The following is an 18316-nucleotide window of genomic DNA, read 5'->3' on the forward strand; positions in this document are numbered from 1 at the left end:
ATGTGGCCAGTGAAGTAATCAGGAGGCCATGGGGCCAGTGGGGGGTGCCAAGGAATCTAGCTGCCAATGGTGAAAATAAGAAGCCGTTTATCCTAGAGGTTATATTATAAATACAATAACTGGTTTTCTCAAGTTGTGTAAACCCAATTAATTATCGCCATAATGTGCATTGAATGTTGTGAAGTTATTAAATGGTGTGTTGTCTGATGTTTTGGGGCCGGTTTGTGGAAAGAACAGTCCAATTGTACAAGAGCTATACGCTGACTGAATTAGGCAGTATTACATCTAATACTCAGGGATTCTGAAGTTTTACTCACCTTTAAAGTGATACTTCACCCAAATATCACCATTTGTTTGTCAATCCCATTAAATGTACTGAATTCATGAAGAATTTCTTGTGGATCTGTAATTTCTTAGTGAATAGAGAGTTTAAAAAGCGCAGGCCATGTACTTGTTGCCCATTCAGCTGAAGCACCATCTTCCAGTTTGTTCATTGGCTCTGCTGCAGGATGTTTACACGGTGTGCAGCGTAACTTCCTGTTAGCCTAGTCCTAGCCAATGAACAAGCAGGTTAGTCTCAGTCTCCAGCAGCTTCCAGTGACAGGTGATTGGCTGTAGTTTCCTGAATTCTGGATTCACTAAATGCTGGTCTGTACCTCTGCGTCACATCGATGCTGTAATTCTCATATACCAGAGACTGACACGCACCTCCCGGGAAATACACGACACAGACCGTAACAAGCAGCATTTCCACTCGTTCATTTCCACACCATCCCCTTGTCTCAGCTGTTTTTGGCATTACATTTATTTCAGCAAATTGATGATTATTGGCCAAAACTCCCCAAACTAATTGTTGTATCCATTGCTGACAGTACACAAAGACGACCGCGTTAGCACAGAAGCCCCATCACCTGCTCACATTTTAGTGTTTTAATTGCTGCTTGATGAGCACAGAAGTAGAAAGGCTCACCTGTGACGATGGTGCCACGGTGACGGGGCCGCATCCACTTGACCCAGAGGTCTTAAACTAGCCTCAAGAATTCATGCTGGGTTAAAAACTTCATGAAGACAAGGCGTCTTAGGGTGAGTAATTGAAAATAAATGACGCTCTTTCTGTGAGGTGTCGCTTTAATTCAATTTACATTTGAATGATCCCCTTGTGCCCTTAAAAACAGCACAGATTATCACAAGCAGGGCGAGAAGTGTCAATATTTTCTCTCTCTCTCTCTCTCTCTCTCTCTTGTGCACACACACACACGCACACGCTATCATATTACACGTGCTCACATGAAAGGATCCTCATTGTGTGCTTTTCTAAAGAGAAAATGGTTCCCCTGATGAGAATGTGGGAGGTGGGGGAGAAATATAAGCGCTTGTGTAAGCAGCTGTAAATGGAGATTGAGTGCCCTCCCCTGGTCACGCCATTGATGTCAATGCAGCGGAAACCTGTGGAGCTGTTAGGCATCAACACCATCAACACACTCAAATAAAAACACGGCAGCTGAGTCAGTATTCAGAAAGCATTTTTAAATTCATTTTATTATTTTATAGCTATAATTTACAACAAGCGCTTCACTGAACTGGAACATTTTATTTTGCTTGATATTGTCATTGTTAAATATATTTTTCTGCATCAGTTGACTTTGTTGTAACTTTGTAATCAGTCTTTTCTGTAAAAATTCATATACTTTATAAGGAATATCACACTATGATATGGATGGCTGAGAGAGAGCGAGAGAGAGCGAGAGAGAGAGAGAGAGAGAGAGAGAGATATTAAGAAATACATTGAACCCTCAAATAAAGAAACTGAAAACATTATTCCATTCATGGATGTGTGTGTGTGTGTGTGTGTGTGTGTGTGTGTGTGTGTGATTTTTTTCTCATCGTGTCAATGTCAATGGATGTGTGGATGTGCCGATATCTTTTGTGTGCATGTGTGCGTGTGTGTGTGTGTGTGTGTGTCTGTGTGTGTGTTGCCTACCTGAAGTGTGCAGATGTTGTTACTGTGTTGGAGAAGTTAAACTGGGCTGTGGCTCGGGTGGGTTCGGTACTCACGTCCAATCATCAGTGTCCCCCGCTAATTCTAAAGCCACACCGCGCTTCAACATGTCTATCATATTTACAGCATATCTGGCCGAGACTCTCTCAATTTGGAAAAAAAAGAAAGAAAACAAAACAAAAACAAAACAAATTTACAGATTTGAAATAGACCCAGTGACAGTCCTACATAAATAACCAACAAAACGGAAACTGATACTTGTCATTCACAAGCTTCCAGCTTTGGGTCTGAGAGAAGCAAGTGGGGAACAAATCAATAAATATGACTGGTCACTTTAATCAATACTTCCACCTTATAATTCAGGAAAAAAAAATCCAAAAGAAGAAACACAAACACATGCTATTAAAACCTCTGAGTCTTTCTACTGTCATCATTCTTTTTCCTGCTGATACCTGTAGAATATATATGCAGTCAGTGCAAACTTTTATAAATAATGTTTTAATCTTTAACACTCATAGAACCTTCTTCATTGCATAACATCATAGCGGTATTGCACTACATCTTCATGTGCGTGTCTCATTCTCTCTTTTGCACGCACACACACGTGCATACAAACACACACGCACGCACGCACTCGCGCGCGCACACACACACACACACACACACACACACACACACACACACACACACACACGCAAAACCCATTTATATATTATACATTATAACCACCAGTGGATGTTATAAAGGATAGATATTCTCATATAATATCATTTATATTTCATAAACAACTTTCGTGCCACCCTCATTCACAAGCAGAACAAAACACACTCAGACGCACACAGCTGCATTGTACATGTGTTTCAGTTGGTTTTCACGAGAATGTATCAAATATGCAGGTTCAAGCTCAAGTGTGAAGTCTGCTTTACATCAACTTGAAGGATTCTGTTGGTTCAGTGTAGTTTTTGCTGTGTTTGACAACAATAAAATGGGAATGTGAATAAATTCAACAACCAAACTGCAATATTACCCAAAGGAATCAATGGAATATTGTCTGGACATGTTTTTTTTTAAATAGACCCTTAAGAAATTGTCATAAAAAAGATATATATATGTATATATTATATATATTTATATATATAGGCCATTTATTTGTTAAACATGACTTAGCTTTAATTTGTGTGGACACAAGAGGGAGAAAGAAGCAGAGAAAAAGTGGAAGAGAGAGAATAAAAGAAGACCTATTCCTCCCACACAGAGGAGTTTCCACGCACAAACACACGCACACGCACACACACACACACACACACACAAACACACACACTACGCATACAGACACACACACACACCATGGCTTTTACTGCAGCCACTGGAAACAGTGTGTATGTCTGTGGCTGAGGGATTCTTTTTGGAAGTGATCGGTGAGTTGGCTGCGGTGCGATGAAGCTAATCAGCACTGCTGTTTGTGCCCAGAGAGACAACATTCATCCTGGGTTCTGACGGGTGGGTCAGAACAGCTGCCCCCCCCCCCCCCCCATCCCACCCCACCCCACCTCCTGTAGAGGAGTGTGCTAAGTTACAGCTGAGGTTACACATCTACGTGTCAGTGAATGTTGTGTGTGTGTGTGTGTGTGTGTGTGTGTGTGTGTGTGTGTGTGTGTGTGTGTGTGTGTGTGTGTGTGTGCGTGTGTGCATTAGAGGGCAGAACTGTATCTGCTGCTCTCAGAACTGACCACATCTCATAACCGTGTCTATTCTTCTGTCATTGTGGGACATGCTAAACACTCCTCCACAATAAGAAGGTGGAGAAGCACACACACGCCTTAATCGCCTTTCTTTTTATTCTTTTTTTTAAGTCAAATTCCTCTGTTGTTTTTGTCTCCATTGTCTCTGAGGATGCATGCACAAATTCAGCATATGAGTTTTTTCTTTTTCATTATAATTGTTTTGAACTGCCTTTAAATAATGCCTTGCTATATTCAACGTGGTTGATCAAATGTTGAGTCTTGGTCACTGAGGTGTTATTCTGAGTTGGTACTCAGAACCAAGAAGAGACTTCACAAGAAAAGGGACTCTGCAGAGAAATGACTCCTGGTCAAGAGGGACTCAGCAGGATCTGGGCACCCCAGTCTCAGTCTTCCCCCTTTCCTGTCTTAAAACAAGGCAGAGCTGACAGGAAGAGAGAAAGTCAGGAGGCGATATAAAAAGAGGAACCAGTGTCTTTTTGGGCACCTTCACCTCAGACATAGGCGCGTCAAAGGGGGTGGGACTTGAGAAAAGCGGGGAAGGTGAGGTGGGTTTAAAACTACCTCAGGGTCCATCCCTGCTGGGTCACCCTCTACTGCCCTTTCAACCCTGCTCAGACCAAATGTCCTGTGTACTTCCAGACTCTAGATCCACACAAGATGGACGGCAGTTCACACTTGGTATCAGAATGCATCTCACATTCGCTTGAATCTGTAGGGAAACTGCTACTTCCTCTACATGGAGGAAACACTCTACCAAACATCTAGAAATGACGATGGAGGTGGCTATGTGGTGCTTCCCTTTTATACACACAACCAAATATTGTCAAAGTTGTTGGGCATCATTTTATCAAATCCTTTGCATCTTCCTCCGGTGATGAAGATGCTTTTTAATCCCAAGTGTGAACAAGGCCTCAGTACTCAGTTCTGCCTCATGAAAGTGGAATACTGATTAAGTTGTTTCTTCTTCGTCTCTTTCAGTCTAATTACACATCACATCTGTCTAAGAGTCTCTTTTTTGGTATCGCTCTTTGCCTCGTTGTGTCACTGCCTGTGTTTGTCTTAGATTTGTCTCTCTCTGTGTCGTTCTCTGTGATCGCCTATGGCACTGACTTTTCTGGAGGACAGATAGGCAGGCGAGGCTGGCTTGGCCTGTGAGGGTGAAGGGTGGTGTCAGTCGGTGGTTGTGAGGGAGGGGTCGGGCGGGGCGTGTGCAGCATCACATTACAGCCTCTCCCGAGTGGGAATCCAAATGTAAGGCCCTGATTGCTCCTCGATCACTGTCTTTACTTTGTGATAGACCTCTTCGAAGCTGTCTCCTTCCACGACAGCTGCAGAAGGATACGGGACGTGTGAGGGATGGGGAGAGAAAAGGATGAGGGAGGAAATGATACAGATGTTGACAAACAAAGGGGGAGAGACAGAAAGAAGCAGAAGATATATTACAAGGGGAAAGAAAAAGGGAGACAGAGGAATGAATTGTGAAAATATGTGCAAGGAAGACATTGTGTCATGAATGCTGTTTGATAATCTGTGAACAGGCACATTTCTATGGTTGATAAAATGTCACAGTATCTGTTCAAGGTTTGTCATAAGTGCCGGGTTTGTGTAGGTGCAATAATATTCCATCATGATTTGCCCCAAATGTGTCTTTTCTTAATGCTTAAGCGTCCTGAGCCCACCCAGAAATTTCTAATTTAACTGTTCGGGTCTGCCATAAATATGGAAATGTAGAGTTCATCTTTGAGTGGGAGGAGACATGTTCATCACTGACATTTTCTGGGAACAAAATGAGAAAAAGAAAGTGAGTGTTTCAAATGTTGAGGTCTGAAGTGCGCTCGTAAGCACCTGCAATGACAGGAAAATATGTGAAACCCGCACTGAAGATCTTTCTGTCATAAAAAGGCTGCATTCTTATGATAGCCATTCCAAAGTGTGTGGCGGAGTGCATGTGTAGGTATTAAAGCTCACATTTACCATCTGGTGCTGCAATAACCTAAACCCAAATTCACTGGCGGACGTGGCAAAACACAAAATTCTTTAGTAGAGGTGCAGATACTTGCATGAAAAACGCTGGAGTTTAGAAGCTGAATTAATTCTCTGTGAAGCTTAAAGAATAAAGAAGCATTTTGAAGGGTATTTCTAAAGGCTATTTTTGCACACAACTCTCTGAACCATATGATAGTTTGGTTTTACTCTCATGAGACACTAAAGGATTTGAAGGGTAACAAGTGGAGTTAAATTTCTACATCGACGAGCTCAGATGAGGGTTACTAATTGAGAGGAGATAATTCTTTCTGTGGGATGATTTTCTGTATTGAAAGGTGCGCAGTGATGCATGAAAACCACCACAATAGTTAGATTTGTGCAGATATTTGTTCTAGAATATATCGAGTAGAAGCAACAAGTCATCAGAAAATTAAATACTGAAGTACAGACACCTGAAACTCTTCTGAAGTACAGTTACGAAGTATATGTACTTCACTACTTCCCACCTCTGCTTCACGATCATTTTGTGGGTTCATTTCACAAGGCGCTCCGTTCTCACCTGAGAAACACTCTAGGAAGTCTTGTTCTAGTTTGAGGGCTCGGTCCATTCCTTTCCTGGCCTGTTCCTCCGTCAGGCGAGTGTTAATCTCTCTGTTTGCAAATGCAAAAACACCTATCAGGACTTATACTTTAATGATATGCAGAATTAACTGGATAGTTGGATAGTGTTTACTCTACATACAGAACATTCTCCAGTGACTTAGGCCGGACAAAGATGGCGATGGGATGAAGCTGAGCAGCTTGTAGTCTGCGTACAGCATTCGCTGATACATCGAGGATGCAGTGTTTCCCCTGCTACTTGTTCACACAAGCAGGGATGAAAGGATAAGGATTTAGGTTAAAAATAATGTTGTTTTATGAAACATAATCATTATTTTGTATGTCCTGCGCACCTGCTCGGCCACCTCTCGGACACTCTGGACACTAGTGCCATACAGGTGACTGTTGTACTGGCCCGCTTCGATGAACCGATGGCTTTGGATGTCCTTCTCCATCTGTTCCCTTGACGATACAAAGTGATAGTCCCGCCCATCCACCTCATACTCCCTCTTGGGTCGTGTGGTGTCTATCAAGAGAAGAAGAAAACAATTTAAGCAGCATATAAACCCCCTTTACTTTGAATTTCAAAATTAAAGCAATTACTTCTCTGGGAGGTTTGCATTATGCAGACCTCAAGGGAAAGCAGCTGCAGGTGGCAGCAGTGACATCAAATAAAAGCTAGAGATCAGATCTGTGTCTGTGACTGACATCATAATTACTTACGTGGGACACAAGATCCAAACTTATCCGGGAACTCAGACAACAAGTCATCATTTATCCTGTCCTTCACAGGACCCAGAATGATGATGGGTCTCGCATAATGAACTTAGCGTGAAGAGAAAGAGACAAAAGAGAGCGTGGAGACATGAAAATAAAACCCAAATTTCATAGACTGAAACAAGGGGCTTCAATTATTTTTTTTGAATGACCTTACCTTCCACTTGGGTGACTGTCTCATAACTTTGTGAGGTTTTATCTCTCCCTGGTGACAGAACATTGACGCAATCAGCCAAAATTCTCATTATCAAACGACATTCAGGTTTGTGTCTGCCTATGTCAGCCTGTCTGTGTTTTCAAATGTTGCAGCACATCAGATGCTCTTTTTGATACGAGCAGTAAAGAAGTAAGTTTGACAGAGGTGTGTTGTGCTCTAGGAGATATGGATGCTTGTGTTTCGACTTGGTGTAATGTCGAAACAAAGATGGTTAATCATCTCAGAGATGTCAAAGCGTACCACAAGCAACCTTAAGCTGAGGTATCACAAACAACAAACAACACAGCGCCCAACAGATTGATCAGTTAACATTTATTCACCATAAAATTACTGCGACTATCAAGCTCTTGCCAAATGAGATCTAACAATCCTCGTTAAGCACATTGCCACGAGTTGAACCTCTCTGAATTTATCAGTATATATAGTTTGTATCCATGGCAACGTGACTGCACTGAGGAGAATACTTCCTGTTGCTCTGTGGGCAGAGCATGTGTAGCAGAGACTTACACTAGCCTTGTTGGCTATGTTGTGTTAGCCTGCTGCTAACTTGAATGTGAATACAAATTTAATTTGTGGTTCTTATATTTCACCAAATGTTATCAGACTCATTGGATCAAATTGTTCAGAAGGTTGAGCGATGCTTAAAACAATTATCCATCATTTTACAGCTGCAGCTCTATCCGTGGAAGATGCTAACTTATAGGCTACTTCTGGTAGTCCTCTTGCTTGAACTGAAATGCTAATGATGAAGTAGGCTACAGCAGAGCCTGTCACTGCAAGAAGATGGAGTCATGTTTGGTATTGTAGCTTTAGATTTAAGTGTATGTATTGAAAGTAACAAGAGTGTCTTCAGTTTTAATTTTTAATCTTTGTTCCCATGTTGCTGTGCTCTATCCATTACTACAGTCAGAACTATATAATGCTAAAAATTGAATAAATACAGCACATAGTAATTACCTTGCGTGCTCAAGGTGTCGCGTCCGTGGTCCTGCAAGATTGAGAATAAGGTTTAGAGACCGGTGAGAGTTCAAGAGAGTCTGTCTCATTCAAACAGAAGGATGAATGAACTCACCCTCTCTTTAGTGTTAACACGAGACCACTCTTTTCTTTCCACCCTGAAGAGAGGAGGACGTAAAAATGAAAGGATACATTTTAGAGGAGGCGGTGGGAAGAAGAGTGTGGATAATGATTCTGCTCGAGTGCTGCACATGTTGTCTCATCTGTCTAATTTGCTGTCAGCTGAGGTTTAAAAACGGGAGCAATCAAGTCAAAAGTTCATCATTGCCGTCATCACACTCACTCAGAGCGAGGGACGTGTCTGACCTGTGCTTGCTGGGGATGAAGCCAACCTCCTCGGCCTCGTTCTGTGGGGAGACCTTGCGGGCCTGCCACCACTCCTCATCTCCGCAGTCCAACACATGCAGCACATCCCCAAACTTGAAGCCCAACGCCTGACTGAGGAAGCCACAGTCCGCAGTCTTGTCATAGTCAAAAAGAGCCCTGAGTGATAAAAGAATAAGAAAAATGTTTTAAATATTTGAATGGCAAGAATCCTATACAAACAAACAACAACAATTAGGCATTAAACATTAGAAATATAAACTAAATTGTCAAACTAACCCGTCTCTCGCTGCTACTGCATGTTTTATATCGTACTTTTTTTTTTTTTAATTTGAGCTTCAGACCTGATGTAGAAGCCTCTCTTCGGGTTGCTCCTTAGCGTCGTCGTCCCCGAGCCCATGCTACTGTTCATCAGCTGCTCTCTCAAGTCATGGATCTTTGCTTCAAAACGACTGTACTCTGAGAGGGAAGATCACATACAGGTTAAGATCTACTTGACCTGCTCTCAGAAGATCACTTCGTAAGCGATCCAAATTTCTCTTTCGATAAGAATTCTGATACTTCAAGTACTTTTATCATTCTTTTCTTATAATATATATATATATTTTGTGCATGGGACTATTTTGGATGTATGACATGGGGGATGGACGTGGCACTAACAACATCTGAAGGAATGACACTAATGGTTTGATTGAGCTTGCTTACCTGCTAACTTTTGTAGCTTTCTCTCTGGGTTTACCTTATTTTACTGAATTTCATCTAAATTTATTTAAATTCCATTTTCAGCTTGGCACAACGGAATTAAATCTGTCACTTTATGTTCAATCATCACAATGAGGTTTGAATTAAAAACTGTCCTACGTAAGAATGGATGCAGTAACACAGGCGTTTGTTTGCTGCTTTACCGTCAGGTTTGTACTGAGCGATGATGGTCACCGTCTGGCCGGCGTTTTTCAGTGCTGCAGCTGCCTGTTCGTGTGTGGCCATACGCAAGTCCACGCCGTTCACCTAACACACACAGCATGACCATTAACACCTCTTTCAGAGTGCCACCAGGATTCTTGTAAGTGTAACAAGTATAGGAAGTGTCTTTACGCTGAGGATCTGATCGCCTTTGTGCAGCTCTCCACTGAGGTCAGCTGGACCTCCTGCAAGGATGAAGGAGATAAAAATTCCCTCTCCATCCTCTCCTCCAACAATGTTGAATCCCAGGCCCGTGGAGCCTCGGTGGATCAAAACTCTGCGAGGGTCCCTAGAAAAGAGATGGCGGTAAAAGGAAAATAGATGGTGACAGTGTACGAGTCTGGTTGTCCTAATACCACCATTTTTACTGCCAGTCTGGCTGAGGTATGCTAACACTTTGCACCCTCTACCATTCATTTTGCTATGCTAACTAGCAGTCAGATGGTGTCTTTGGGTCTCAGCACCCAAATACAACACAGTCTCTATCTTCTACTCTGGCAAAAAGATATATTTTAGTTAGTATCTTTCTTTAAAACTGTGAATAAATCTATGGACATGATGTGCACTTGAAGGGCCGTTACTCACCTAGGGATGTCATCATCTCCCATCATGCCATGCAGAACAGGAGAAAACCGACTAGGTGAAGTGGGAGTGAGGGCTTGTGGGTAATCTGACCCAAGATAGTTGGGGTGGCTTAGTTCAGTGTCCATGTGGGAATATGCTAGAAAATACATAAACAGTTATGTTCCAGTTATCATATCTTAACAGTTATCATTCCAGCCCACTGCAACATCCATCGACAATGATTCCTCCTCCTGAGTGAAAACGCACATTTTACATTCAAACATTCAGAGTGATCTCTTTCCTCAAAGATTATAAATAATATGTTTATTTCAAACTGTAATTTATAGAACAATGTTCAATCGTCAACCAGTTGTTGTTGTTTTTTACAAAGTAATGTGGCCTCATTTGAGATGCACCACTGTGCAGAGAGCCTGACCCGTTTGACTTCTGGAAATATAGAAAACAAAAAGGGAGAGAAGGGCTTACTGCTGGTGAGGTCCGGAGGGTTGTAGGAGTTGGTCAGGTACAGGTTGTTGGGCTTTGCCACCCTGAGGTAGACCACCTCGGCTGTGTTCTTCAGAGCCCCCACCGCATCCTCATGCATCACATCTTCCAAACACACGTTGTTCACCTGAATGATCACGACGAGCAAAATCAGGAGGGTAACGACAGCATATAAATTCATAAATGGGTGACGCATTAAAAGAAAACTCCACATGAGTGAAGAAAACACACATGAGTGGAGAAATAGGAAGCCCAGTCCACATAAGGAGACTGGTCACTGGTTTGATGAGAAGCAAAATGATGTGAATCTAAAAATTGAACACCAAAACATCAAATGAGAGAAAACCTTTTGGAAGAATCATCCCTCCAGCAGAATTCCTGAGACTTGAGGGATCTTTGCTAAGGAGCACTGAAGCTGCTCTGACAGCTTGTGGCTGTTTCCTTTAATTTTAGCATCAATCAGATCATCCCTGACAGGAAATAACCACAAGTGCAAGAGCAACAATAAAAAGAGCAACAAGCTTCAACTCTTTTGTTTGTACAGATCACAAATTAAATTGGTTAAATTGTTAAATAATTTATAAACTATCTCCTCACGCCGGAAATTCCAAACCAAATCAGTAGTATTTATAGTTTTACTTTGGGCAGAACAAAGTTAACTTTGTCTCCAGCACATAAAAGCTGATAATATTAAATATATTACTGAATAATTCCACTATGCAAATTCTCACTTGGAATTCCTCTCTGGCACTTAAGCTGAATAGTGGCACAGCAGTAGATTAAGTGACCAGAATCCTTTAATGAATTCTCTTGGCATGGATGACATAACAAATTAATGAGTGTGATTCACCAAAACAAAAATGGATTCATAAATAAGATGTGAACATAATTGATGCACCAAATCAATACATGAGTTTATATTCCGTCATCCACTTCAGCTGCAGTGTGCATGTCTACGCTGCAGGTGGCGGTATGTGGCGTCCATCCTGAAGCTTTGCAGATGTTCGGAATATTTGATTTACATGGGTTATGGACATGGACATGCAAGTGTTCAAGGTTCCTGCATTTACAGTTTTCATCTGTAATCGGCATTTGCTGATGAGTTGCACAAGTTCCGTTATGCTCGCATTTATGGGTTCATTTAAATGTAACGGATGGTGTGGAATTTCATCGTCGTATTTCATATTGACTGCACACCCTCGTACTGAAACAAACCCCACAGAGGAAAATTCTTTAGATTGCTGGCTAAAAAAAAAACACAAAACACAAAAACAATTAAAAAAAAAACATTTTTAGTTTTGAGAGGTTTTTTGTTTTTAAACCACGTTCCTCGATTTGACAAAGGCACAGGCAACATTACATGTCTTATCAGTCACTCTCTAATGGGAGCATTAGGAGCTACGTTGCATTACCTACAATTAAAAAAGACATTCTTTCAGAGTGAGCTGCTACTTTGCTTCTTTTCACGTTCTGACTATCGGACACTTCGTTGTTATTCTATATGTTCTGATGCTGTCACTGTCTTTTTGTTTGTCTGCTGACCTCCTGGTGATTTGATTTTAGTCATGTGACCCAGTTTTCTGGCATTGATGTTGACTATTTCCTCCCCCCTTGCATATTAGCTGCAGTCACCACGTTTTCATCCTTTTTTTTAATTATGGTTTTCAATTGTTTGCATCATTTAAAACTTCCTTTCATGTGTATTACTGCTGGTGACATAATCCAGTCAGTAATGGTAATTTCTGCATTTGAATAGATTCACACTGACTGGAAGCTTGCAGCCGTATCTCATCTGGAGGCAAAGCATCACCTGAGACACCATTTAGTAGAACCAAAGCACCATTTTGAAGATGCTGGTGTTCAGCTTCCCATCAGCTGCAAGTGTCTCTGTTGTCCAGCAGATGGCAGTAATGCTGCTTCAGTCTCATTGAGGCAACAGTTCAACATTTATCTCATCCTACCCCTCTATTATCATATTGATGAAAGTAATTTCAGGCCATGGAAATAACAGCTGTCATTTACCTTGGCTCTAATTCAACGGTGCTGTTCAAGAAGACACGAGTGTGTTTTCATGTGCAGGACAGGTGAGAAACAGTTCCACATGCACTTGTGTGGGTCCACATCTCCGCATGCCATAATCATACACAAGTTACTGACCGCCAAGATCTTATCCCCGATCTGCAGACGACCATCTTTATGAGCTGCTCCGCCTTCAATGATCTTGGTGACATAGATACTGTTATCTCCTGGTATGTGCTGGTTTCCAACCCCTCCGGCAATGCTGAAACCTAATCCTGAGAAAAGGGAACGATGAGAGATGTTCTAAATCCAGAGGTACAGATTTGCCACTTATAAAGCACCCTGAAGCTTACACAAAAGCATCTGTGCTGCATACACACGCAGACACACACACACACACACAAGCATACACACACATAAGCATACACACACACTTACACACACACACACACACACACACACACACACACACACACACACACACACACACACACACACACACACACACACACACACACACCTTTAGGCCCTTTGATGAGTTTGATTTCAGTGACTTTCTCTGCTGCTGGTTTCCTGCGGAGGACGTAGAGGCGGACAATTGCACCTGCCTCCTTAAGAGCCTCCACGGCTTGACTGTGTGTCACCTCCCTCACATCGACATCATTCACAAATAGGATGCAATCGTTCACACTAACAAACGGAAGGAGAGAAACAGAGAGAGACAGTGGGAGGGAGAGTGATAACACAGTTTGTGGGTTTTTTTATTCCATTCATGTGCTCAAAATTGATTTTACCAGCATAAAATTCAGTAGACTGAAGTGATTCTTTCGAGTTTTTACCACTGAGATGCATCAAAAAATTGATGAACCCATACTTGCTGAAATCTTTGGACCTTTACACGTGAAGATGTTTGTTGTTGAGTAAAAACAACATTTTTACGATTAGAATGCTCATTTGCCTTCATGAAACATGTTACTTTTAAGCATTTTACATCCTCATGGGGTTCTGAAGGCAAGCAAATCATAAGCAATATTGAATGATTCAGTGTAGAAAATTGGCTCTAGATTACGATGAATGTCAGACCCATTAATGGTAGTATAATATGTTGCTCGTAAAAGAGCAAAATCCAAGGAAAGCAGCATTGTCTGAAGGCCTGCTGTTGGTAGGAAACCATCCAGATGGATGAGAAGCATTTTTTTCATTAATGCATGCATTGACGTTGGCTGTGTGCTGATGGCAGCCTAATGTGTGTGGTTTTACCTCAGTCTTCCATCCTGAGCTGCGGCTCCTCCGGGTATGATTTTGGTGATGAAGATGCTGGGATCGTCACCCACATGGGGGTTGTCTGTTCCCCCTGCTATGCTGAAGCCCAAGCCTGAATTACCCTGCGGTAGCAATTACAACCAAAAACACGCAGCGATCATTGATCAAGGCCATTTGAGTCTGCCTGTAGGGACTGGAGACTGTAACAATCATGCATTTATCTTGTTTTATGATGTTTTCAAACCTGCAGCTTGTCAGTTCTGGTCTGAATCAGGAGATGGAATACTCAACATTACATATTCCTTTTGGTTTTGTGTGTGTGTGTGTGTTTTTTTAAAAATATTTCCCACACATAAAAAACAATCCAAGAAAATGCATCTTCACGTGCCATGAGTGAATCTTTTCTACTTGTTGTTGGATTCTCTTAAAATGTAATATTTCATCTCATCTTCCCCTTTGGAGACCTTACGCCTGATGGTAACTTCAAAAAGAAGATCGTCATTTTGCTTTTTATTAGGGCCTGAGCCTGAAGGTACTTCAGGCCAAGACCCGATTGTGTTTGTTTCTTTTGTTCTCTGTCCTGCAGGACTTCCCTGCTGATTTTCAAATTACTCAATGACTCATACTGTATGTAATGATTCTAAAATTTTACCGACAGAACATTATGCTGCAAAGTAGGTACAGTTTAGCGAGGGAACAATATCCTCGACACAAAAATCACTCAATCATATGTTAATTATTTTCGACCGACACTGCAAATGGGTTACAAGCGGGACAGCACTTGTATTCATTTTTACAGTAAGAAAGAAAGGAAGAAAGAAAAACGAACGAACGAGAGAAAGAAAGAATTTTGTAAGCCGGGACATTTAAGTGGAAAGTTGTAACAAACACCTTTTATCTTCATTAAGAAAACGCAGCTCCTGCAATTGGGATATTGCATGATTGTGATCATATTTACGGTTCATTGAGCAGGATTATATCCAGGTGGACAAGAAGAAAAAAACTTCTAAAGAGTGCAGAAGTTTGTTGCTTTGGTCCAATTGGATTCCAGGGTCATTCTCCTGTTGGCGGCTAGCAACGTTTGATTTTGCTCATGGGCATCTTATTATGCAAAATGCACCTTGCAGTGTAGACCCTGTATTTGTGTGGAATCAAGGTCAATGCAACAGAAACTTTATTGTGTCTTCTGGTCCGCTCTCAAGTGGGATTACATTGCTCAGATCTTCCCAAATAAAGACAAGTACCGGGGAGGAAAGGAACCGGAGTCTGATTCAACCAGACTGCAGACTGAAAACACCCTGAAGGAACTGATTCTCACTCACTCTCTCCAGTGTGATCTCCTCATATTCAATTTCCCCTTCTGTTCCATTCACCTGCCGGGATGAGATGGTGATGAGACAACAGTCATTTAGAGACAAAAACTGTCAACTTGTGTCTGTTGACCTTCTACACAACTGACTCCTGGAAGGGTTCCTATCAGTTCCCGAACAGAACATCATCATCACCAAAAATCTAATGCCACAGAACCACCAGTTCCTCCCGCTAAATTGAATCCCAATCAAGTTTGCTTCTTTGAGATTATATTCAGACCAGCGTGGTACCCGATTGATAAGAGGAATATTATTATTTTGGTCTAATTTGCCTTCTAGCGGAACAACATAGCTGCTCATCAGCTTTACCGTAATTAAGGCAACTCCTGGGGAAAAGGGAATTCAAGGAACGTCAGACTTTACTGTTTCGGCCTGACCTAGAAAACAACTTTGCGAGTGGTGCAAAAATAGTGGTCTGTGATGAGAGGCTTTTCTCTGAGATGCCTCCTTTTTTTTTAATCCCTCACAGCTCATAATGTGCTTTCATTTGAAACTGTTAAAGAATTATAAATCCCAAATAATGTTTCTATTCTGTCAAATCAAGCAAAGAAATACAGTTTTAATTTTAAAAAAAGTCACTATTGTTATCATACAGATGAAAACAATGTGCAACCTGGCTGTTGGGAAAGAAACAGAATCACTGATAATACATGAAGGCAGTTAAGATATTCATGTGCTGGAGTCTAACACAATCATGTAATAAAAGAGGAGATCAGACGTAATCCTTACATATGGGGAACCATCGAGTGTGTCAGTGTTCACCACCACAGGAGGAGTGTTTCCCTGGAGGCAGAGAGAGAGAGAGAGAGAGAGAGAGAGAGAGAGAGAGAGAGAGAGAGAGAGAGAGAGAGAGAGAGAGGATGTATCTTATGAAATAAAACTCAAATGTGATGCAGCTCATCAGTGAATGCTGCAGTCACGGCCAAGACTGATGGCCAAATTAGCTCTCAGCAGTGATAACAGCATTTTCATCATGCTATGAAGAGTAATGCTTGTTATTGTCCTACCATGATGGAAAATAATTAATGCTGTAGTTTTCCTAAATGATTCTATAGCTTGTATTACTTCCACTTCAACCACATAAAACCTGCTTGGATGAATCTGTGACATTATGTTGAATAAACACCTCGGCCCTGAGGGCGGTGATGGAGTTAAACATAAGCACCTTCGTCTCAGGGGCGCAGACACAACCATGTCTCTTCTGACTAATAATTAAAAAGAAAATTGGCCAAAATAATTTTTTAATTGATTTGAATTTGAATTGAATATCTACAAGCTGATAAAACTACTTGGCTACTTCAGTATATACTCCCGTAAATATAACGCCAGCTACAGGAAAGTTTCCTGTAAATTTCTCTCACCGGACTTTGAATTTGAATTGAATACCCCTGGTTTGGACTCATAGCTTTTATGTAAAAATCCTAGCCTTTTCCTACAGTTCATTAAAAATTCCTAACGATACAGTGAGGAGGTTGTGGGCTTAAAGGCAGAACAAGCCATATTTTCCTTCAGGGGTTGTAGGACTGTATTGAATACAGTAACAAGGCAGAGACAGTTGTTATGATCAAGGACGTCAGGATTAATATGATTTGGGTTTACCTGCATCAGCTACGTTGATCTTCTTCTTTTCCTTTTATTGCTTTGTTCTACCATGCAGGATGTAACCCCACTGGTCTCTGCACTACTCTTTGAAGAACATCATCTGACTCCCCATCTAAACTCTTGTATTTATTTCTGTCATTGCTCTCCACCATGCTGATTAGCATGTGAAAGACGCTCTGCATCCAAAGTGCTGGCAGAGCAGCAGCAGCAGCATAAAATCAGCCCGCTGACCTTCACAGAGCTGACAGCTCTTGGACACACACAAACAACAACTGCACACAAAAAAAAAAAAAAATGCAGTTTCACAGCTTTGTAAAAGAAAACAATTCACATTCTGAACCAGTAAAATATATTTAATGCAATGGGAAATCTGTTCTCTTCAGGGACTTAAGTTACCTTGGGAAGCCCCCCCCAAAAAAGCACTTGCTGTTGATCAATTTTGAATTTTCTTCCATTTCAAAAGTCCAGAAAAGATGTTTTTAAGCCAAATAAGTGAAATGGTCAAATCGTTGATAAATGGTCAGGGTTAAAAGTTGCGTTGGTACGGTGATTCATAAGTCAAATTGAAATAACAAAAAACAACAACAAAACTACAGAAAATGAAAAAGGCTTTCAATTACAGCTGACTCTCTCTTTCTTTTTGATTAGTTTATTGTCCTCAGTGCATTAAACAAACCAATGCTCCAGTACGCAAATGTCTTACCAGTACGGTGGTTACAGTTCTCCATGCTTTTATTCTGAAACATCAAATACTATTCTTAATACTTCCTGTACAAACAAAATATACAGTAGTGATATTATTTCATCTTTAATCACAGGTGTTGCTAATGACATTAGCGATGGTTCAGTCAGTGTCCCGGGGCGAACAACAGCGGATGTAATTCGTGTTCGTCATGACACCTGTGTGTTTTCCTGCCATTTCATGTCCTAAACAGGCTGTGAAAAGCAGCTGCTTCACGCGGCTCCCTCATCCTTCTCTCCGAGTCAATGATAGCAGTTAAAGGACGCATTAAGAGAAATTACTCATCCGCTGAAGGCTCCAGCAAACCAGCGCCGGAGCTCAGGTTTAGCTGCTAACTGCAGGATCATAACAGCGTCTTCCCAGAGCTGCTCCATGTAGCCGTGTCCAACAGGCCACCTTTACTTTAACACCATCTATTCACCACCCTCCTCCACGTCTGCACGTTCAAGCTGCGTCGTCTAGTGCTGTTTTAGGCAATGCTCAGAATAATCATCAGAAGAAAATGACACATATCAATAGTTTAGCATCCCAGCAGCAGAAAAGAGTGCTTTTAATCAATACCATTAAGAAAAATGCATTCTTGTTTTTGTTTTTGTTGCCTCCATACATACGCACACAAGCAAT

General features: G+C 41.4%; 1 protein-coding gene across 4 annotated transcripts in view; it reads right to left on the reverse strand.

Annotated features, from left to right (window-relative positions):
- Positions 1–1718: 1718 nt before the first annotated feature.
- The window catches only part of dlg4a (discs, large homolog 4a (Drosophila)), a 63651-nt gene continuing 47053 nt past the window's right edge, over positions 1719–18316 (reverse strand). For all 4 annotated transcript variants that reach the window (XM_086225752.1, XM_086225753.1, XM_086225751.1 and 1 more), the window contains 19 exons: positions 16078–16131; positions 15301–15351; positions 13976–14100; positions 13236–13405; positions 12854–12990; positions 10679–10823; positions 10214–10349; positions 9761–9917; positions 9571–9673; positions 9010–9124; positions 8648–8824; positions 8397–8439; positions 8282–8312; positions 7265–7312; positions 7054–7155; positions 6684–6856; positions 6473–6585; positions 6290–6381; positions 1719–5072 (listed from right to left, as the gene is read on the reverse strand). In XM_086225752.1, coding sequence (XP_086081878.1) covers positions 4966–5072; positions 6290–6381; positions 6473–6585; positions 6684–6856; positions 7054–7155; positions 7265–7312; positions 8282–8312; positions 8397–8439; positions 8648–8824; positions 9010–9124; positions 9571–9673; positions 9761–9917; positions 10214–10349; positions 10679–10823; positions 12854–12990; positions 13236–13405; positions 13976–14100; positions 15301–15351; positions 16078–16131 — 2079 coding nt within the window. In that variant the 3' untranslated portion in view covers positions 1719–4965. The remainder of the gene's footprint in view (positions 5073–6289; positions 6382–6472; positions 6586–6683; positions 6857–7053; positions 7156–7264; positions 7313–8281; positions 8313–8396; positions 8440–8647; positions 8825–9009; positions 9125–9570; positions 9674–9760; positions 9918–10213; positions 10350–10678; positions 10824–12853; positions 12991–13235; positions 13406–13975; positions 14101–15300; positions 15352–16077; positions 16132–18316) is intronic.

Source organism: Aulostomus chinensis, chromosome 15 (genome assembly GCF_037954235.1).
Source record: "Aulostomus chinensis isolate RoL2024-O1b breed Wild chromosome 15, RoL_Achi_v1.0, whole genome shotgun sequence".
In the NCBI taxonomy this organism is placed as follows: domain Eukaryota; kingdom Metazoa; phylum Chordata; class Actinopteri; order Syngnathiformes; family Aulostomidae; genus Aulostomus; species Aulostomus chinensis.